Genomic DNA, 23,889 nt, shown 5'->3' with positions numbered 1-23,889 from the left:
CCCTCCTGCTTTTTGCCATCCCTCTGGGTGGCAGTCCTCGCACCCCGGGTTGGTGGTAAGAGCAGAGGCTATATAATTTCCGTCCTAGAGCGCCACTTCCTGGGAGTGGCTGAGGCTCCAAAGCATGAGGGGCTCCACCAGGGAGGAGAAAACCCTTCTCAGCAACACACCCATCTGTAGGGCACCAATCAAAAGTCACGATTATCTAGGTTATCTGGCTCTAAAGCTAAGCCACTAATTAGTGTAAATGAGACAGCACAGGCAGAAGGCAATGTTTAACTTGATTAAGAAGGAAATACAAAACAAAACTTGATTGTAATCCTTCAGCCATACGATTTCTATCAAAGTTCTAACAGTAAATAAATCTTGTACAGTGAGAACAATATTTGTGGCAGGCTGACAATACTTTGAAAGCCATGTCTGTTTACTCAGAGTAGTTGAAAATAGTGGCAGGTAAGACTATCCCTGAAACTGGAAGCAGAGTACTGAGTTTTTGAACTTGGTGAGATTTAAGTGATGATGGGCAAATCAGTTCCCTCAGTGGATTTCCATTTCCTCATCTGCAAATTGCTAATAACGATACTTGTACCAGCCTCCTCCAGGGCTGTTTGGAAAAGTCAAGGAATATGAAAATCTCTTGCTGTACAAAAGTAAAAAAATGAATCATTATCAGTAACATAAAAATGAGACAAAATTCACACAAATCTTATATTGTGACTTTAGATATTTTTAAAATAATGATATCCAACATGAATGGAATAGTTTCTATGTGCCAAGTACAGTAAGTCCCCTACATACAAATGAGTTCTGTTGCAAGAGTGCGTTCGTTAAGTCCAATTGGTTTGCTAAGTCCAACAAAGTTAGCCTAGGTACCCAACTAACACAATCAGCTATGTAGTACTGTACTGTAATAGGTTTATAATACTTTTCACACAAATAATACATAAAAAATAAACATTTTTAATCTTACAGTACAATATCTTGAAAAGTACAGTAGTACAGTACAACAGCTGGCATACAGGGGCTGGCATCGAGTGAACAGGCAAGCAGAGTTAGTGACTGGAGGAGGGAGAGGAGGTGGGAGATGGTAGAGGTGAAGGACTGTCAGCAATAGGAGACGGAGGGCAAGCTGCAATTTCACTCACGCCTGACGCTGATGGCACAGGTTCTGGTTCCTTGCTGGATCCAATTCTATCTACCCTCTTGAAAAAACGATCCAGTGATGTCTGGGTAGTAGCTCTTTTTTTCTCGTCATAGATGACACGGTAGCACTGGATTGCATTCTGAACGGCTGCTGCAACCTTCGTGTACCATTCTACATTCAGGTCCCGTGCCTCAAAAACTAACAGTGCCTCCCAACTAAAGAAAATCCCCTTGCCATTTCCTGCATCGTGAATCTCTTAGTTCTTCAGTTACTTCTTCTTCCTCTTGTCTCTCTTCGTCCTTTCTCTGGGCCTCCAATTCCATCAGGCCTTTATTAGTAAGCTCCTTGGTCTGCACAGGAAGGAGTTCGGTGAAGTTGTCCTCTTGTAGATCGAGCTTGAAATAAAGATACTGTACTACTGTACTCTATACAGTTGTGTACAGTGAAGTACACAAAAGCACAACCACCTGTAGAGGATGCACGCACTGACGATGTACACCAGACAGGTGAACTAACTTACGTGATTGGACATGAGAAAGTATGTTCGCATCTTTGAAAGTTAGCAACTTGAAGGTTCATATGTAGGGGGTTTACTGTAATATTCGAAAGGCTTTTTATACATTATCTTACTTATTCCTTTCAGGTAGATGGTATAATTATCCTTATCTTATAGGTTAGCAAACTCAGAGATTAAAGAACTTGCCTAAAGTTGGTAGGTAACAGAGCAATAATTTGAATCCAGGTCAGCTGGAGTGTAGAGACCAAGCTCTTACACATACAGCCTCTTCTTAATTAACTATACATGGCACAGGGCCTGTCTGTCTGTCGGTCTAGTTTTGCAGATCAGACCAATGTTAATGTCCTCTGATTTTTTTCTTGCCGGACCACCTTTTAACGGTCTGATTTCTTTATATCTCTTCAAATTTCTTTGAGGTCTTAGGCTTTTGATTACTTTTACCCTCAAAATACAGTAAACATTTCATAATTTAAAATACCACAAAAAATATGGCTGCATAAATGAGCAAAAATAGCGTGTCTGATTTTGTAATGTATTACGTGCTTTTTCCCCCCCAAGAAAAGATCAGCTTGCAATCCTGTATTTTGTAGATGATCCTAAAAGCCCTGGTGTCCAGGATACCCAGTGTCTAGGGTATCACCACAACCCCCAACATACACACAGAGCAACATAATGCTAAGGGGTCATATTCTAGAAATATTTAAGTGCTTTTGAGGAGCCAGCAGAATGGACTAAACTAAACTGGTGACACCTAAACTACTGCCAAACGAATCATAAGTTTTCTGCACTCTTGATTCACGAAAATCTTTCCCTAATTGTGTTCATAGATGAATATAAATACTGAAATAACCAAGTGAGATGAAGAACTGAAAATGCTTCAAAACATGTTGGGGTAAAGTGCTACTCTTAATATTATACTTTATAAGTCAGTGAGTGACTAACAAACATTTTTGATAGGATATTTTTGCCGATGCAGTTTCGTTTGAGAGTCACTGCTGCAAATTGAATTCTGCCTCTGTAGCTTAGTTGTATGAAAGCCACTTACTGGTCATCTTCTTCCAAAAAGACGAACGTTTGTTGGACCACAGGTTAATCTAACCCTAAACCCGTCCTAAAAAAGAAAATATCGATTTATCTCACTGGCTATCCAGATATAAATACTAGGCAAATAAGATGAACTCAACTGTTGAGATGAGTGCAATTTAGTTAGTAGTAGGTAGTAAACAGATCTTGTCTATGATCAAGTTTTGTATAACTACACTTTAAGATGGTCCTTAGATATGCATGGTAGTAGAGAGGAATAAGGATATGAGGAAGTAAAAACAATGGAAAAAAATTTAAAAATCAAACATCCATTCTCTTTATGTTAGAATCCATCCAGACACATAATCTGGTCCAGACACCGATGTTCATGTGAATGACCACATGCACAAATATGTGTGTCCGTACTGAACTCCTCTCCCTGCCCTGACTCTGCTGCTGGAGCAGCCTGGGACCCAGCTAGCTGGAGGGCAGGATGCATCAACCATTTACAGTGAACAGAGAGCTAAGTTGCAAATACCGAATTACCGCCAGACATCCCCCTGGCCTACAGTGTCACTGATACGGTGGACAATATCATATTTAAAATATTTCAGGGACCCTCAATTAAGATTCTGCTGCAACAATAAATCACAAAGTAACAACCTGAGCTGTGCTCATATCGATCATGTTGCTTCTCTCTCTGCCCCTTCACTGAGGGATATTTCCAGCCCTCCATCCCCATAGCAGAGTCCCAAGATATGCCAGGAGAAGAGCCTGACAGAACAGAAGGGACATCCCCAGGCTTGCACCATCATCCTCCTCTCTGCGTTTATATCCCTGCTACGATGCTAAGCGCCAAACCTGCCAGCAAAACTAGGACAAGGCACCCATACCTGCCATTCTACTGAAACCAAGAAATAACAATGTGGTTCCCTGGAAAGTGTGGAGTCTGGAGTTGGCCTGCGTCTTCACCCCGTCACTGACCAGCTGTGCACCTGGCAAGTTTTCTTAGCAGGAAAGTGCTGCGTGTGTGTGGAGGGGGTGGGCTGGTGAGAGCCTAAGGCTTTCTGGTCGGCATCTGGGACTTGCCGCCTTTGTCAGAGTGAGTGGCCTTGGATGGACAGTTGTCAGATCAGTTTGTCTAAATTTCTGGTCAGACACAGTCTCATCACGGGAATGTGGAAGACGTCCTTCAAGATTTTCTGGAAAGGAGTGTGAACTGTCTTTCTCAAAAGAAAACACAGAAAATCGGAAGAAGAGCCTGAGGGGAGAGGTGGAGAGGCCTTCAGAGAGAAGGGAGGACTGTGTTATGAGTAAGTTACTGTCAAAGATCTGAAGGACGTGAAACCTGCTTAACTGAGAAATTGCTGAAGGACAGAAACAACCTCTTGGCCTTGTGAAGTGAACCGCCTCTGTGGAGGAAAGGAGAGGGAAATGAGAGGAGCTGACACACGGCCACTTCAAGGTCCCTGAGGCAGACGCATTAACCTTCACCAAGGGAGCCGGGCCGGGTCCTCTTTTGTGCAGTAGAGTCTAGCCTGGACATTCAGCAAAATCAAGATCAGTGTACAATGCAGTCCATCAATTCACTGTGGAAATGACTTTGGAATCAGATCAATTCACCCCCCAATATTGTTCAAAGGAAAAGCTGGATCTCCTGGTTAAAAAAAGAAAAAGGCCAAAAAAAAAACTGCTAAAAGATAAAACCAAAACCAAAATGGCAAAACCCTCTCAGCTGGCCTGTACTTAGATGGCCAGCAATAATTATGCATGCAATTACTAATAAGACACATTCACAGAAACAGTACAACAAAGAGTTGCCCATTTAAAGAAATACAGTCTTTAATTCCAAGGAGAGGGACTAAGGTGGCTTTAAAAGTGTAACCAGAGTGTGTTCTATCTTATCTTCACATAAAAGAGTTATTCCATGCTAGAAAAATGGTGAAAACAATTTTACTCACCTCTCTTCCCTGAAGAATCCCAAGAATTTGGAAGCATTGTGGAATGAAGACATGTCATAGTGTTACAAAGCATTTTAAAAAGAGGTCCTCATAACACTTCTATATTTTGGCATATAGTTGAGTTACATTTATGAGTTTTGATTACCTCTGTTCAAAAGAGTCAACTGTATTTTTGTGGATTAGAAACTAAGTAATATTTACATTTTAATTGTGTTTGGATACACTGTAACAAGCATGTAGTGATTGCAGGGAGTATATAATGCTAATTACATTTAAAAGACAGGAGAGTTATTATTTCCCTTATTAGTGCAGGAAAACTAAATGTAATTTTTGTGAAATGTATAGGAATATTAGATGTACCTGTTTAGATGAAATTGGATACCCAATCAGAATTTTTTTTTAATTCAAAAAGGTCTAATACTCTGATGATAATGCCTTTTAACAAAAGACAACGCATACATACATTTTATCATATAATCATTTTCATTGTAACATAGCAGTAGTATTAGCCTAGAAAAGCTCCTCCTGGGAATTCACTTCAAATTATTGAAGCAGCTGTTTCTTCAGTTTAAAATAAAATATCCATAACAAGTTCACACATGACAGATGCAAGGTAAAAGCTAGATTCCATAGTGTGAGCTAGAAGCAGATGTTTTGAATGATCATATTTATAACCAGATACAATAAATCTTAGTTATCTATAGCAAGGTTTCATGAATATTCTTTTCTGAGAATTTGCTTAAAACGTACTTCCTGTAGTTTCTTATATTTTTGAGAACAAGGCTTCATTAAATATAAATATTCTATAAATTCTTCTGTACCTGGTCTTTTTCATACTTACTCATTTCACGTGCTCCCTCAAGAATAAAAGCACTGTTAGGGCACTGAAATTTATTACATTTATTTAATCCTACACATTTCCCCTATCTAATTCAGTCAGAAGACTCTTGTTTTTTAAAATAAACTCATGGCTATTAGAAAGAATGACACTTTTAAGTCTCAGAATAAGCAGTTTGCCTGATGAAACACCATTCTATATTTTTAGTGAATGTCAGTATATAATTACTACTAGAACTTTTAAAAATCTCTTAAAAACGGAAGTTTAGTGAAAATTTAAAGAAAAGTTTGACGGTAAAAGTGAAAGACTGGAGTTATCAATCATACAGCTCTGAACGTCTTCTATTCAATTTTGGTAACCTATAGTTTATCACTACTTTCCCTTTTGCACATGGATTAACTTACATTTCGAAACTAAAGCAATCGGGGCATGGGGGAAAAGCAAGTGATCTGGCATTACAAGATGGGGGTTCGTGTTCCAGCTCTGCTTCTTACTAGTTGTACACCTTAGGCAGATCCCATAAGTTCTCCCACGTTCCTCACAGGAAGACAGTTGTCAGGAACGGATACTAAATTATATACATATACAATTCCTTTGTAACATATAGGAGTTATATTTCCAGGAAATGCACACACGTGCTCAGTTTTCTGTAGATAAATGGCCAGATGTGTATCAAAAGGCACTTCTTAAAAAAAAAAAAAAAAAGCCACTTCTTCAGTGCTGCTCCCACTATGGTGAAGCATTATGCGACGCTTTATGTGACAGTTAAAACAAGCCATCACCTCTGCATGATGCTCTTCATTCTGCTGTAGGACTTCTATGCAGAGCTCTGCTAGATGAAGAACCTCTTCCAGCTTCCTAGCAGGAGTCGCCTGGTTCATGGTCTCTGCGTTAAAAACAGATCATAATAATGTTACCTTGAAAATAAAAAGCCAAGCAGATTCTAAGATGTTAATGATGAGACCAGGGTGTTGAAATAGAATGAGAAAGCATAGTTTTGAGAAATGAGAGACAAGAAATACAAATGAATACAGTCTTTAAAAAAAAATCAGTTCACAAGATTGCACAAAATATTTCACCCACAAAGCAATCATGGGAAACTGCAAGTGCTTTGCCATTTAACATATTACAACTAACAGGTGCATCAGCACATTAGATGCTCAACTTCTGCAACAAACAAGTTATAATTCTCCTCAAGGTCAGAAATACAAAGAAAGGCAGATACCACAGTCTTTTCCTTCTCTCTGTATTGTATTAGCAATACAATACCATTCTCACGAGATGAGTCATTCCTGGCATTAGTGAAACGCAGGCTTTTCTGTTGCTATTTAGATTTCCAGCCTGAAATGTCTAAGGTTCATGTTGATCTTAAATGGAAGAAGTACAAAGTCACCTAAAACAGCTCTGACAGGCTGCAATTAACTGATTTCCTCTCCTCCAACCGGGGAGGGCTGAAGAGCCATTCTTTAAAGTTGAAGGTTCTCTCAGCATTACAGCAAACTGGTATAAAAAGGCCAGGCCACAATGAGATTAAGTGCAGCTGAAATTCAGCAACAGAGAAGGCAAAGCAGTTGATTTCAGAGATAAAACGAACTGGCAAAAATTAGAGCTGCCCTGTGTGATGAAACTGTTTCACAACTGTGAGGAATAGAGTTTCCAATAAGGATACTAAGGATAAACGTTTCTGGACTCTCTCTTTGCCCCTGTATGGAGATTATAAGGAAGAGACATAAAATGTTTAGATAAAGAGCTTTTTCTGTGGAACCTAAGGAGTTTTTTTGTTTTTTGTTTTTTTGGCAGGGGCAGGGCAAGAGATCTACTCCCTCTACATCTCCCTATAACTTCAGCCTTAACTTTGGAAGACTTCCATTTGCTCTTAATTTGTTCCCAAGGGACATACGATTCAGTGAAACAGCCTATGATTGGTGCCTGTTCATTAAACACTTCTTATAAGCTCACTATGGGTCACAGTGTGATGCACGTGGGGTTTCCCATCCTCCAACCCTGATACACATCCTCCCAAACTCCCCTGCAGGATTAAAGCCACTGCTCATCTGTCACAGGGATCAAAGAGTAGGATGATTCTTCAGGAAAACAGTCGGCCAAACACAACAGAGTTGAGTGTGCCTACAATAATCTTAGCTGTGGGAAGTAGGAGGAAGTAGATGACACGTCCCTGCTCTTAAACCACTCAGACTCCAAAAATCACTGCTGCTGGGACCCTCAGACATCCACTATCCAACGTCCCATCTGTTTCATGATCACTTCAACATCCTCAAACGAGGGTGAAGTCAAGGAGGCTTGTGACTTTGCACGACAGTCTGCTCCACTTGGGGGCAGCTCTCGCTATTGCAGTGAGGAAACTTCAAAGTTTGGAAACAGTGTAAAGCAAACAGGGGAGGCAGGGGATGTTAGGAGAGACTGCTGAGAGCAGGTGTATTTGGGGGGTGGTGCGGGATATCAGTGGGAAGATAAGCAGAACCTGAAGCAGGTCCTAAAGGAGAAGCAAATGACCTGGGTAAGAGGAGCAAGGGTTTCTAGAAATGCTTGCATGTCAGAGATGTGGTGCGTTTCAGAGGAAGGTGATGATGAAGGTGGCTACAAATGTCACCATTTATTGAGAGCCAATTACGTGTCAGACCCGGCACCAGGCACTTCCCATGTGTCATCTAATTTTCCTAACAGCTTTAAGCCGTTTGGTTATTTATTCATGTAAGTCGTAAATGAGGAAACAAGCTTGGAGAGATGAAATGCCACAGCTAACACGTGGTAAAGGTGAGACCGGACTTGGTGTGGGCTCTTAGCATCTCTACCCTGCATTTGCCTGGCTGGAGTAAAAAAGTTCTGGGAAATGATGGGTGAGGAGCCTGAGGTTGGATCGTGGCTTCCCTGGTGGTGCAGTGGTTGAGAGTCCACCTGCCCATGCAGGGGACACGGGATCGTGCCCCAGTCCGGGAGGATCTCACATGCCGCGGAGTGGCTGGGCCCGTGAGCCATGGCCGCTGAGCCTGCGCGTCCGGAGCAGGGTTCTCTCAGCTTTTCTCTGAGGCTTTAAGTAAGAAAATAAATAGACTCAGTAACTATATCCTATCTGGTAACCTGGAGCAAATGTTTCCTTGCCGGGCTTCAGAATAAATTAATTTTGGGAGAACGTATTTGTGGTTGTGTAGTACAAGGAAGGACTGGTGGGGACCAGGTCTAGCGTATGGAGAACTATGGGAAGACAGTAATGGGAACAGAAAAGAAGAGAAAGGTAGAAGGGACGCTTTGAAGAAAGGACTTGCAAGCCTTTGTGAGTGACTAGAAATTGCGGGTCAGGGAGGACAATGACCTTGAGGTTTGGAGACTGCATGGCTCAGAGAATGGAGATGCGTGGCTGATGAAACCACCGAATGGGTCTTCGGTGGGCCACCCCACCTAATTACCATGTACATAAAATTTAAAGCAAGCAAATTATTCTAAACTAAAAGGAAAGTGGTGCACTGTAAAATCTGCATGCACAGGGAGTTAGGATATCTGGATCCTTTGCCTGGATAACTCCTACTCATCATTCAAGACACAGCTTTAATGCTACCTTAAATGTAGAACCTTCTCAAAGTTCTGGGGCTGGGTGAGTCGCTCCTCCCTCTGGGTTCCCCTATTACCAGCTCATGAGCTGTTACTAGACGAGGCCCAGATCAGTCAGAAACTGGGTCTCATGATCTTGTGCTCTCACTACCTTGAATAGGCTTTGGACCATGACAGGTACTTAATGAATGTTTACTGAGGATGCAGTAGTATAATTTTTGGGAAAGGGCATGTTAAAAGTAGAATCAATGCCCAAATTATTTCATTTCACTTTGTGTGGGATTGCAAATAGCTCTTCTGTCACTCACAAACCAAGGGTGAGTGACAGCAAGTCCACCAATGAAATGCAGCTGTAGTCCAAGGACACTGCTCAAATAATTGATGAAGCTGTGTTCTTAAATTATTAGAGATTTTTGGGGAAGAGTTTTCAAAATAATTTTTAATTCTCAAGAGCGTATCACTTATATTCTTTAATGTTTCCATCTTTAGATTTTTTTGTTTTTGCTTTTTTTGGCTGCATTGGGTCTTTGTTGCTGCGCATGGGCTTTCTCTAGTTGTGGCGAGTGGGAGCTACTCTTCATTGCAGTGGCTTCTCTTGTTGTGGAGCACGGGCTCTAGGCACAGGGGCTTCAGTAGTTGTGGCTCATGGGCTTAGTAGTTGCGGCTCGTGGGCTCTAGAGTGCAGGCTCAGTAGTTGTGGAGCACGAACTTAGTTGCTCTGTGGTATGTGGGATCTTCCCAGACCAGGGATCGAACCCATGTCCCCTGCATTGGCAGGCGGATTGTTAACCACTGCGCCACCAGGGAAGTCCCTCCATCTTTAGAATGAGGGTGTTGAATTAAGTTGAGGATTCTTAACCCTAGGGGTTAGGAATAGGTTTTAGGGAGTCCTTGAACCCCTTAAAATTATATGCTAATTTTTGTGTATAGAGGCATTTTTGGGGGAGTGAAGGATCACAACTTTCAGATTCTCAAAGTAGTCTATGAGCCAAACGAATGGTAAGCATCACTGAACCATATATGCTCTAAGATTCCTTCTAGCTAAGAGAGTCTATGCTTCCTATGAATTTTGGGCTTTACCTATATTGGATTATATCATTTCAACTTCATGAGGAAAGGGAAAGGCAACAAAATGTAATTGTTTTGATCACAGAAGAGAAACTTATTTTTCCTACATACTTTAGTACAATATTTACTCTATCCCTAAAACCATTCTGAAAGTTAGGGAATCAGGAGCCCCATTTCCAGATTAGGGAAAAGTGTCTTGGAGAGGTTAAAACAGTGATAATCCAGTGACTTGAATTCTTTTCCATTTTCAAATTCTCTGAATAGGATTAACATACACACACATACACTCAACTGAATATATATGTTCAATATAAATTTCTGAAATAGCTGAAAGCTTGAGTTTATAAAGTCACCATATCCTTAGCCACAAGTAGGCAATAATGGGAAAGAATCAAGGAAGCAACCTGAAAACGTATTTCTGTTTATGTGTGAATATATCAAAACCAGCTTTTAAATTTAACACTCTCTTAAGGAAAAACTCACAGAGTACCCTGTGTTCTACTGAAACTTAAAAACAGTCTGAAACACTTTATTCTTTCTAGATTAAACTTACTGAGAGGATCAAAACTTTGTACTTGAACATAATGACCACTCTAATACTTTAAACAAACAGCATTTTTATCAAGTACACTATGTATGCCATCTCTGGCTGCCACTCATTTGAGTACAGCCAAGAAGTTTAATGCATTTTTTAGCTAGAACTCTGCTAGATAACAAGGTTATCAACAGCTCCATTAAAATTCTGAGCACTGTGAATATTTGAGAATTCCCCCTTAAAATGTCCACTTTCCCTCTTTTTGCAACATTTCTACAGCATTACAGATGCCTCTATATTCTTCAAGCTTCACGCCAAGTTGCTGGTAGTTGGTAACGCATTTCAAATAGTGGCATTTAAAACAAATACACCCCAAAGTAGCAAGGTTTCTTGATGACTTTCAATGTATTGCTCTTGGCTACGATACTTCTTCATTCTGGAACCCTTTTACTTTTCTATGGCAACACTGCTAGGCTCCTCCAAGCAACCCCTTGTAATTATGCACCTGTGTACATTTAAGAAGAGATCTCACTGGAAAAAAAAGTCGGAGGTGGGGAGATGTAAGAAGACAGCCTGACCATTGTGTTGGCAGGCTTTAACTCTGCTCCCCTGCTTCAAAGAGGGTGCATACTCTCAGCATCCTCTCCTTGGCTGCCTCCTTTCCTGCCACTGCCTGTAACATTGGATACACAATGATGCTCACTGTGAAGGCTGTAAGGGGATATGGGGAGAAGACCAGTAAAATCATTTCAGTCCATTTTTCTCCATATAAGATACAAAGAAATTTGAAATATATTTGACCTTAACTTTTAACAGACTGATTGTATCTGTACTTGCAGCTAAACAAGGACTAGAATTCAAGATGGTGTTGGATTGAAGGGCTATGGTGATAATCCCACCGCAATACTGCCTCGTCTACTCTCCTCTGCATCTACATCATGATAACAGCTAGAGTGCACCAACGTATAATTCCTATATATGCGCTAAGATTTCTTTTTTTTAAACATCTTTATTGAAGTACAATTTATTGGAGAAACTAACAATATAGTTTCTGCTTTATAACAAAGTGAATCAGCTATACATATACATACATCCCCATATCTCCTCCCTTGCGCTAAGATTTCTTGCTGGTTCTTCAACATCCCCAGATTTTGTGGCCCTGAATTTGATTCAACAAACATATATTGCACGTAAGATATTGTACTAATAACTGAGGGGATAAAATGATGAACAAAACAGTATTTCTGCCTTCAAACAATTTATGTATCTCTTTCCCTAACCAGTTTATGAAGTAGAGGATAGAGCTGCATCCCATGCATTTTTGGTCAATATGAGGAAGTTCTATAATAAAGCTCTGATAAAGAGTGAATTAAATGCATTCAATATGCAAGAAAAGAGTTACTAGCTTGCAAGAAATAGGATCAAAGATATATCAAAAAGAGGGCTTTAAATTGCTCATGCGTAATATATGGAGTTCTTCAGAATCAAATTATCCTTTTAATGGGTGGGTGTTTGAGTTCAGAAACATTAGATCAGAGAATGCAGCAGTCTGACACTGAGGTCTCCCATCTTTTTCCTCCTCCCATCTGAAGAAAAAGAACTCCCTCCCTCCAAAGGACAAAAATGAGATGAATGCGGAGAAAGCCCTGACATTCAGGAGGTAACTGAGGCAAGAAACTTGTATGCCTGAAGAAAAGACTGGGGAGAACTGCAGGTCCTGGGGAAAAAAAGAAAAAAAGCAGCCACATAGCACAGGGAGATCAGCTCGGTGCTTTGTGACCGCCTGGAGGGGTGGGATAGGGAGGGTGGGAGGGAGGGAGACGCAAGAGGGAAGAGATATGGGGACATATGTATATGTATAACTGATTCACTTTGTTATAAAGCAGAAACTAACACACCATTGTAAAGCAATTATACTCCAATAAAGATGTAAAAAAAAATCCTAAAAAATAAATAAATAAATAAAAAATAAAAGAAAGAGGAAGAAGAGGAATGAGGGGGAGAAAATGGGCAAATGACTACTTTCTAGAGAAAGGAGTTAAAGGAAGGCCTACAGTTTGGAAGGAGTAAGGATGTCAGCAACATGGAGGCATCTACATGGGACACTGTGGAGACCCAAGTAGTGAGGCTCTGCCTTGTGAGGTTTAACTAAACAAGGAAGTTGGGCCAAGGGTACAACACCTGAGTTCTTCTACCTGAAACTCTAAAGTTCATTCAGTAGCAAGGACTGTCAGCACCCTCTCTGTGGACTGCTGGTCAGAAAAACTTATCTACCCACAGACCCCGACGAGAAATGGTGGAACGGACCCCTCTATTTCCTTGTGCCCCTTCTCCACCAAAGTAGACGGTGACTGCTCCCACCAGCCACTTCACCCTCTTACAAAAACATAGGGCAAAACCACATTACACACGTTGCGCACGGCTATGGGCACATACACGACTTGTACCAGTTAGAGAGATCAGAAACGGTTCCATCTGAGCTACCACCTCCATCTTAAATGCCTTTTTCCATTCATACACCCCTTTAGGCCAGCCCAGCCGGCTGAGGAATTCCTACTGGCTCCCTAGTTTGTCCTAATTTAAACCTACCTTAATTCTTGTCTGGGATCAGTGTTCTCCCTCTTCGCATGACCCAGACTGAGAACTCAGTTGGAAAGTGTAAATTTTATTGAGATTTTCTGACCCATCCTTTAGCTCCAGGCATAGCAACCTGTGGTGAGTGATACAGTACCAGAGTCTAGTACAGCGAGGCCCTTGGGAGTCCTACCCCTGCCAGATCTCAATACTCATGGGCCTTTTCATCCCAAGAGGGAAGGAGGGCAGGAGATCAAACACTTTCCCATTAAACAAAACAACCCCTCCCCCTCCCACCTGTCTGCCACCTTTAGAGCTTGTGACTAGATTAGATGATTCCGGGTGCAGGGTGGGGCGGGGGGGAATCTCCCTCGACTTAGTCCCCCAGAGGGAATAGTATATAACTTTCTGGCTAAGAAGACCACCTCAGAATCCAGGAGAGAGGCGGTGTCTAAATCTAAACGCCACTTCTCCAGCCTGACCTATACTTACTCGCCCAGTATGTGACGCCCCAAGACTTGGTACTGTCAACTGATGCAAAAGGATGGAGAATCACAGACTCTCTCTCGGCTTGTCTGACCGCAATCTATTATGGTTCTGTGACTGCCAGACATAATACATCACTCTAATCAATGAATGGAGTCTTTTCAGTATACGTCTGTAGTTTGCAACTTCATCATGCACCAGAATCACCTGGAGGGCTTGTTAAAACACAGATTGACAGCACTACCCCTAGAGTTTTTAGATTCAGAAGGTCTTGCTTGGGGTCAAAGAACTCGCAGTTCCCAGGAGATGCTGATGGTGCTGGTTTGGGGAATGCACTTTGAGAACTACTAGTGTTTACGAAAAACAAAGATGAACTGTTTAACCTTCAGATTATTTCCTCCTTTACCTACCCGAAATCAAGCTATATATATATATATATATATATATATATATATATATATATATATATAAAAGAAGATGTTGGGGGTAGGAGTTTATTAATTAATTAATTTATTTTTGCTGTGTTGGTTCTTCGTTTCTGTGCGAGGGCTTTCTCTAGTTGTGGCAAGCGGGGGCCACTCTTCATCGCGGTGCATGGGCCCCTCACTATCGCAGCCTCCCTTGTTGCGGAGCACAGGCTCCAGACGCGCAGGCTCAGTAGTTGCGGCTCACGGGCCTAGCTGCTCCGCAGCATGTGGGATCCTCCCAGACCAGGGCTCGAACCCATGTCCCCTGCATTAGCAGGCAGATTCTCAACCACTGCACCACCAGGGAAGCCCAAGCTATATCTTTACATAAACTTCATTTTAGGAAAAAGGTGACTTTTGTGTAGAATCGGAACACATTTTACCTTTCAGTATTGTTATCCCAGATAGGATGAGGTACATATTTGGACAATCCTTAGATGAATGAAAATAATCTATGATGTTATGGCCTGCCTATGGACGTTTAAAATCCATGAGAATACCAATGCCACAGATGTTTGAAAACAATAGGTCTGTGGCCTCCTAATTCCAAGGCTCCCTTTGGGGCCAACTTGTTTAATGACCCTGTCATTTAAACCAACAGTTGCAGTTAATATCTCCTTGGAATTAACCATGCTAATGATACACTGCTTTCAAATAACTGTCCTGCAGTCACAGTCACGTTAGCTGCTTTACCTGGATTATCTTTTGCATCAATACGTTCATTTTTAAGGAAATGGTCAGCTATAGAGCAAAGGAGAATTGGACACTGGACTAGAGGCAATGGCAGTCAAACTGGATGCAAACTGAGCAATCTCCATAAGGCAACAGCCAGTGGTGATCCATGAGTGACTGGCCACAAAAAGTCAGATACCTCTGGACGTAAATGTCAGTGACACTTCGTGAACCTTCCTTGAGGAGGAATATGGAGGCATCGTCTCCTCTTAAGATCTTAAAGACATGATGGTGATGGAATTACAGAGAGAGGATTATTAGGACACACACACACAATTTAATATTATTTGGTTTAACATTTGTCACAGGCTTTTATAATTATGTGACTTATAGGAGTGGAGAAATAGGGGGGTTCCCTGGTGGCCTCATGGTTAGGATTCTGGGCTTTCACTGCCATGGCCAGGGTTCAATCCCTGGTCGGGGAACTGAGATGTCACGCAGTGCGGCCAAAAAAGAAAAAAAAATAAAAAGATTGGAAAAACAGACACCTTGGTTTGAGTTTTATTAAAGTTTTAACTTAGTCCTTTTAGCTGTTGAGATTCTGGCTCTCCTTAAATCTGTGAAACCAGAAGATCTAAGATCTCACAGGAAGAAAATATCTGCATCGTGTTGCTGACTGCAGAGCCTGTGAAGGCTTGAAAGAGAAAAAAATTTTCTTACATGCATATTTACTTTGCTCTGGTTAGCTCTGGCTAGAACTATGTGGTAGGATTCTAGTGACAGCAGAAATTTTCTTCCACTGGCAGTTCTGTCAGCTAGTTGCATAACAGGGGCTTTTCTAGAGACTGGGCTTTAGCCATGATAGCTATATCTGTATTTCACATACACAGATTACATTCAGCAGCTGAAACCGAGAAATGGTCCCTTCCCTGGCTTATTGCTCTTCATATATATATATATGTATACTGTATTTACTTCTCCCCAATATAATTCAGATTCAGAAACTGAAAACCATCAGAATAATCTCAATTATGCCATGCCAATACTAAATTATCATATAATTAAAGCCTATAGTGTCTTATATTTCATGCCTAGATCTTCTTGTCTTCTAATTACATTTACCTGAAACAAGCAGCCTGTCCATAGTCGTTTGTTACATTCCCACAGAAAGGGAATAATACCCTTACACCTCCACACTTACACTTCTCCTGCCACTTATGCTCTTTTTTCCATTCTCAGGGATAAAGTCTGCCTGTGAACAGTGGGGGTTAGGCAAGCAGGATCCAGTGAGGCAATGGAGGTGAAGATGGTTTGTTCAGGAATGAGCAGTGATTAAGGGGAAAGGCACTCCAGAGGCTTGCCAGCTGGGTAGCAAGCTGAAGGAGAAGAAACGAGAAGTTTCCCAGACACAGCAACTACAATATGAAAGAGATAATTTGAAGATTTGTAGCCTTGGGTGCTAAGAAATTAGTCAAAAGATCTTGACGTCTGTACATATGTCTTTGATTCCTTTGACACATAATCAAGATCTGTTAGGGCAGCCAGCTCATGCATTAATGGTGATAAAGTATTTGATGCCAAGATTTGGAGAAAGTCTCCTAGCTGGACAAGTGTAAAGACCAAGTGTAGAGAGGAGGGTTGGGCTTGGTGACTTCCTGAGTATATCTATGGTTGGTTTTAACATCGTGGGTCTGCCTGCCACTGTGAATGTGTGTGTATGCACCGATGATGCCTCAGGGATATTTTATAGGTTTCCCTTTCGAAAAAAATCCGGCATTACAAATTATTCAATTAGGTCTTTAAATTGAGTGCTTGAAGCTCTACGTCCACTTCGCTCTGGTCTATAAGAAATCTCCCTAATTTCCCAAACTAGTCATCTGTCTAGGCTTTGAGTACTTACAAACTCTGTTGAGAAATAAAGAGGTGAAATCTGTCAGTTTGCATTACTCTCGTTTTGTCCAAGTGAAAAGACTTTTTAATACATCTAAACTACTCGGAGTAACAAGGTGCTGCAGAAGCCACACTGCTGCATGTCACTTGGTTACCTGTTGACATGTGTTAGTAAATAAATAAGAGGGTCATCAATCAGTTGGTTTCAAACCCTGGATTTAGAGAATGATAAATTCTACAGAATTGCTCATGAAAGGAGGAAAGCTTGCTATTTCAAGACTGCATTTATCTGTGAATCACATTCCATATAAAAGTAAAAATAAAACAAAAACACAAAAAATACATGACACACTGTCAAGTGAGCTGAATAACCTGACATCATTTCTGAGACCTTTTAGGGAACAGGTGTTGAACACTTGTAATGAGATTTCCATGCATCTTCAGAGGAAGGAGATAGGATTCTAGCAAGAGCTGTTCAGAGTGTTACAGATCATGGCTGAGGGAACAGTTCTCAGTAAGGAACAAACTGAAAGAGATATTACATAAACGTTTGGTTTTCTCAGGAGGTGCTTATGTTTTAAGAATTTTTGCAGAAGGCAAATGTTCACACAAGAGAAGCTTTTGGAAGAATATAATTTTTCCAGATCCTGAGGAATCTGGGATATACTTAATTAAGTAAGTCCTCCTGATACAATATCCTGTGCATTTACCTCATTATTTTACATCTTCTTCTGAAACTCTGAGAGTCAATGTGGTTCATGGAGCTTTCATTTCAGAGTGTGAAGTATTTTTTTCAAGCATAAATGGTTGGTTGACAATTCTATGTAGAAAATGAAGTAAGTAAATTGGACACTTAGAAAACTGAGGATGTGAAAAGGTAAAAATATTATTAGTTGAAGATAGTTACAATAAAGAGTAATGACGCATTTATAGTGATAGATGTTTTCTTCAATACTTTGAGGTCTCTCTGGAGACCACGTTTTTATCAGAGAGGGCTTCAGTTAATTTTAATCCATTTAGTGAGCCCTTCTTTCTAACATCTCTGAAACAGCCCATCCTTCCATACTGATTTGTGGTCCCACTTTATTCTCGATGAAGCGTATCAGTCTCCCATTTATACATGACTCTGTCTCTGCATTCCTCTTCTGAGTATCTGCCTGATCCTGGGCTTTGGTGATGGCTTTGTAATTTGTCTTAGTATCTGGCAAGGCAAATCTCCACACTGTTTTATTTTTTCCTTAAGGTGATATAGTTTTCCAGTATCCTTTATTCTTTTACTTAAATTTTGAAGTAACTTTATCAAATTAAAAAAAAAAACCCTGGAATTCTGATGGACATTGCAGTGATTTTATAGATTAATTTGGGGGGAGAGTTTATATATTATTAAGTCATCTCTCTTAAGGGCATGAACTGCCTCTACATCTATTTACATTACTCTCTGTGATCTTTATTTGAATTTCAAAGTTTTTTTTATAGAGGTCTAGGAAGTTTTGTATAATCTGGCTAAGTTAACTCTTGGATGCCTTATAGTTTGGTGGTTACTATGAAAGGTACCTTATCTATCTATCTATCTATCTAGTTGAATGATGGTGCAGAAAAGTGTTTCTGAGTGTGGTCCATGGACCACTGTGGATCCCTAAGACCTTTTGGGGGCCTGCATAGTCAAAAGTACTTTCATAATAAGATGTTTTGCCTTTTAAATTCTGTTGACATTTACAGTAATGATGCAAAAGCACTAGTGGGTAAAACTGTTACCTCAGCATGAATCAAGGTTATGGTGCTAAATTATACTCATCACGTATTCTTTATCACCATTCACTCAAGAAAAACAGCTAGTTTTACATAAGAATGTCCTTGAGGAAAGAGTAAAAAATTATTAATTTCATTGAATCTCTACGCTTGAGTATACATTTAAAAAAGTATCATCTGTGACAAAATGAGAAATTTGCATAAAGCACTTTTGTGTACTGAAGTATGATGACTATCTCAAGGAAAATTGTTTGTGTGACTGTTTGAGTCCAGGGCTGAGCTAATTGCTTTTTGTTTTCTTTCACAGAGAACCACTTGACTACTGGCAAAGTATGGTTATTCAGACTTGGAAGTTTGGTAGACACTTTCTGAAAAATGAAGTAAACCTCTCACTTTAAGGAAACAATAGATAGTATTTGTTGCCAATGATAAAATGGGAGCTTTTAAGGAAAAGTAGAATTTTAGAAAACTTGTATCTGTCAGGAGCTTGACAGCTTCCTAATACTTTAAGACTCTTCTGATGAGTCGGGGTGATATTCACAAGGGTGATTTTTTGATATTACATAATATTTGTTAACATTAAGAAGATTGCAATTCACTGCATATTTTTCAAATAATCAATACATAATGTTAAAAATTATGCACGGTGAAAGATCTATTCAAAATACATGATAAACCAGTGGAATTTAATGTAATAGCATGAAAAGTTCATTGATGTACTTTCAGACTTCACGTTTCAATTAAACTGTAACAAACTTCCAGTTGCCGAGTTTTGGTATAATATCAAAGAAGAAAACCCACAATTATCTGAAAAGTTTTCTAAAATATTCCTCCCTTTTCAACTACATATAAGCCCAGATTTGTTTTTCGTGTCTTAACCAAAATAATATATTGCAATAGACTGAATGCAGAGCAGGTATGAGAATCTAGTTGTTTTCTATTAGGGAAACCATTAAAGAGATGTACGAAAAGGTAAAACACTGTAAACTTCTCACTACATAGTTTTTTGTTTGTTTTGGAAATTTTTTCTTTCATAAAAATGTTTTATGTTGACAAGTAATGAGTTTATATTTATTTTTAAACAATGACATTTTATAAATTTACTTCTAGTATGGTAAATATTGGTAGATATAACCTACATAAACAAAAGCTCTTTGGGATCTGTGTTAATTTTTAAGAGTGTGATGGGTCCTGAAACTAAAAAGTTTGTGGACCTCTGATGTAGAGAAAGGCTATTGATTTTAACAGGCTGGCTTTACAACCTTGCTGAACTTTTGTATCTAATAGGCTCTATTTAGATCCTGTAGAGTATTCTAGGGAGATGATCATTTCATCTGCAAACAATGATGGTTTTATCTCCTCTCTTTCCACTCTTTTGATTCACCTTTTTTTCATTCATTTTATGTAGAGTCTGAGGCTCTCAGTACTGTGAAAAATGAAAGTTTATGTACTTGTCTTATTCCTAATCCTAGAGAATGCCTTTAAACTTTCTTCATTAAATATTCACTGTAGGTCTTTTCCTATATGGATTTTATAAAGCTAAGGAAGTCTATCTAGGCTAACAGTCTATTTTTTTTATTTTTTATTTTATGGCTAAGTGTTAAACTGTTTCACCCTTTTAAAAATATCTATTGAGGGGCTTCCCTGGTGGCGCAGTGGTTGAGAGTCTGCCTGCCAATGCAGGGGACACGGGTTTGTGCCCCGGTCCGGGAAGATCCCACATGCCCCAGAGTGGCTGGGCCCGTGAGCCATGGCCGCAAAAAAAAAACATCTATTGAGATCATTTGATCTTTAAGTTTTTTAGTTTTTTGATGTTGAATCACTTTGATATTCTTGGAACAAATCCCATTGACTATGATATATTATTTTACAAATACACTGTTGGATTTTGTGAGCTAATATCATATCTAGGAATTTTGCATAGATGCTTATAATGAAATGGACCTATAATAATTCTTTTTTAAAAATTTTACTTATTTTTGGCTGCGTTGGGTCTTCGTTGCTGTGCGTGGGCTTTCTCTAGTTGCACCGAGCAGGGGCTACTCTTCGTTGCGGCACACAGGCTTTTCACTGCGGTGGCTTCTCTTGTTGCAGAGCACAGGCTCTAGGCACGTGGGCTTCAGTAGTGTGGCACACAGGCTCAGTAGTTGTGGCCTGCAGGCTTAGTTGCCCCGTGGCACGTGGGATTTTCCCGGATCAGGGCTTGAACCCATGTCCCCTGCATTGGCAGGCGGATTCTTAACCACTGTGCCACCAGGGAAGCCCTATTTCTCTCTTATTCTATTGTCTTGATCAGATTTGGGAATCATGATTATACCTGCTTCATGAAATGAACTCCCCTCACTTCCCATTTTACTGAACCTATTTTGGATAGGAATTATTTGTTCCTTAAAAGTTTGGTAGAACTTACCTCCTAAAACAACTGGGTCTAGGAATTTGGGGATGGGAGATCTTTGACAACTATTTCAATTTCTTTAAAATTTATTGGCCTACTTGAGTTTTGTTTTTTGTGCTGACTTTACCAATATACAGTTTTTTGAGACTTTCAATTTTGTATTGGTTCACAATACTCTATTATTTTGTTTTGTGTCTCTAGTTACTTTTTTCTCTTTCATAGTATATTTATCTGCATCTTTTTCTTAACCAGTCTGATGGAAGTCTGTCTTACTCTATTTCTATTCTCCATATCACTTAGCTTTCCTTTTGTATTGTCTACTTATTTCTCCTTCCCTGCAGCCCCCATTCTGATCTCCTAGGTCACTATCAAGTTCTTCAGCTATATTCATCCTGTATCCTGTTTTTCTTACAACCATATTATTTTCATACCCAATATTTCCACTTGGTTTTTCACGACTTCTTGTCCCTGCGGCAAGAAGGGACAAGCTAGCATCCTCCTGTATCACCTTGAGAGTATTATGCTCAATTTAAATTCTTGCTCCATCAGTTCCAGGTGGTACATATCACCTATCATCTTTACTAAGAGCTGCACTCCTTAGGAGTCTAGTAATTTTAGTTTGAGAGCTCACGATCATTTGGAGGCACAAAGAATGGGATGATGGGCAGGCTTGTGTCCTTTGCAGGGACTTCGAAAAGACAGAAGCTTAAGCTTTGGAGCAGAGAGTTCCAGGCAACACAGAACCAACACTGATAATTTCCTTTTCCTACTAAGTCATTAGACAACTCCTGTGGACAGGGATTCACCATTAATTTGTTAGATTCAAAGCAACAGCACTTGGTCAACAGTCCTGTAATTCACCAGGCTACAGGGTTTGGATGTAGAGGAGTGAAGGGATGAGCAGGTGTGGCTCAGCCCTTTCCTATCTTCATCAACATCTCACTGCAGCACAGCTGAGGCCCTGTTTTGATAATACCACAGACACCACCTGACCTACTGCTACCAATTCCAATGACAAAAGATAAGGAGTTGGACATCTCAAGGCAATGTAGTGGGGAGGCAGGAGCAGAATTTAAAAGTTTTCCTCCCTTCCGCTCTCCTTCTGACCAGCCATGCTCCAGGCTAGTGTAACTAACTCCCCACAGGACAGACTGGTGAGATTGGAAGCCAAACTTCTTTGGGCGAAGTGGAGTGAAGGTGAGTACAACGAAGGTGAGAGTATAGCCTGCTTTTTGGATGGCAGCTGAAAGGAGGTGTAGAGCTCAAGATAAGGCATTATTTAGGGAGATACCATGATTATAAATGGAAGGGAAACATGTAAAAGAAGACAGAGGTACAAGCCACAGGAGAAAGAAGAGATATATAATGCAGTAAAATACATCCGGAAAGAGGTAAGTGGAATTGGGGTCAACATGATAGGTGGACACGTTGGCCTTGAAGAGGAAGATACCTCATCCCCTGATGATGCAGAAGAGAAGAAGACACAGGTGAGTATAAATAACAGGAAGTTGGAAGGTACAGAGCTGGAAAGCTGAGGCTTACTATGCACTTTACAAGATTGAAAGGAAGTGTCTGCCCTTAAATAACCTTTAACTTAGGTGTCATTTAAACTTAAGCTCAAGTTCCTATTATAGCCTGATCCGGAAGGAGAACACTGTTCAAGATTGAATCAAGTTTTCATTTTTTTTATATGTGGAATTAGCTACAACTGTCTCTGAGTGAGGTCGTTCTTATCTATTGTAATTCACACTCAAAATAGAATGACATAAAAATGGAGAGAAATGATGGATGACTCATTGACAAAGAGACTGTGGATCAAGGAAAAGTTCTGCTCATTTGGGTCGCAAACGATCTCATGGCATTACAAATCACTCGGCACTGGTAATATTAACCCCGGTATAAGGGACAGAAAGCCAAAAGCAGAGGGCAGCAGGACAGAAGGCTAGCAGTTGTTTTAGACAGAGTAACACATACTAACGCTTTCCAGAATCAAACGAAGATCAGTCAGCAAGGATGTTGGAGGAATGCAGACCCAGAACTAATTTTAGAGGAGAGAGACCTAAGTGTCTTTAAATGTCTCCATGCTTTGGAGCTGACAGAACCCTCGTCCTTTGGTCACTAAAGTGTGTGCAGAGGTCCCAGGAGTGCTGAAAGCACTGCCATCAGGTTGCCACTGGTGTACAAGGGTGCACCTCGTCTCTTCATTTGACTTTTCACTTAGTTGGTTAGTGACCTGAGTGTGCCGAGAGCTACTGAGCAACTGCACCACACTCTTGTCCTCTGTCCTAAGCTGACAGAAGGTACATACAGAGCTTGAAAGCTCTGTCAGACATAAGCAAATCACGCCTTTACTTGCCTTTTCTAATCAATAATCCCTGCAACTCCTGCTTGTTATATTCCCAAACCAGCTTTGGATACATGGGGATGAATCTGTCAACGTTGTCATGAGCTGACTAACTGACAAGAACACAAATTATATAGTGCGGGGTTCTTATCTTGAGGGGCTAGCGAGTTGGTGGGAGAGAAGTTGGGGCAAATGTACCAGAAATCCTCATTCTTCCAGATCAGATGTGGAAATAGCCAAAGTGAATTCATATTACTTACGTAGTACTTAAAAGAGAATATGGTTTTAATACTTTCTGGCACATACATTATATAGAATAAGGCTAATGGTGTGGCAAGGAGATGTGAAAGACATCTTATTCAATATATTGAGAAGAACATGCTGATAAAAATAGTTTAAAATTAGCATTTCAATTGTATCCTACTCGGTGATAGAATCAAAGTAATTTATGGTTATCAGAAAACAATTATCGGGCTTCCCTGGTGGCGCAGTGGTTGAGAGTTCGCCTGCCGATGCAGGGGACGTGGGTTCGTGCCCCGGTCCGGGAAGAGCCCACATGCTGCGGAGCGGCTGGGCCCGCAAGCCGTGGCCGCTGAGCCTGCGCTCCGCAATGGGAGAGACCACAACAGTGAGAGGCCCGCGTACCGTAAAAAAAAAAA

General features: G+C 40.4%; 1 protein-coding gene across 9 annotated transcripts in view; it reads right to left on the bottom strand.

The window, feature by feature from the left end:
* CADPS2 (calcium dependent secretion activator 2) overlaps nt 1–23,889 on the bottom strand; it is a 483,666-nt gene that overhangs the window by 90,705 nt on the left and 369,072 nt on the right. For all 9 annotated transcript variants that reach the window (XM_027102072.1, XM_027102066.1, XM_027102065.1 and 6 more), the window contains one exon: nt 6,266–6,369. In XM_027102072.1, coding sequence (XP_026957873.1) covers nt 6,266–6,369 — 104 coding nt within the window. The remainder of the gene's footprint in view (nt 1–6,265; nt 6,370–23,889) is intronic.

This window comes from Aethalodelphis obliquidens, unplaced genomic scaffold (genome assembly GCF_003676395.1).
Source record: "Aethalodelphis obliquidens isolate GAN/ISIS:26980383/991018 unplaced genomic scaffold, ASM367639v1 scaffold5, whole genome shotgun sequence".
Taxonomy (NCBI): domain Eukaryota; kingdom Metazoa; phylum Chordata; class Mammalia; order Artiodactyla; family Delphinidae; genus Aethalodelphis; species Aethalodelphis obliquidens.
Note: the sequence above shows the minus strand (reverse complement) of the source record. Positions and strands in the feature narration are given on the sequence as shown.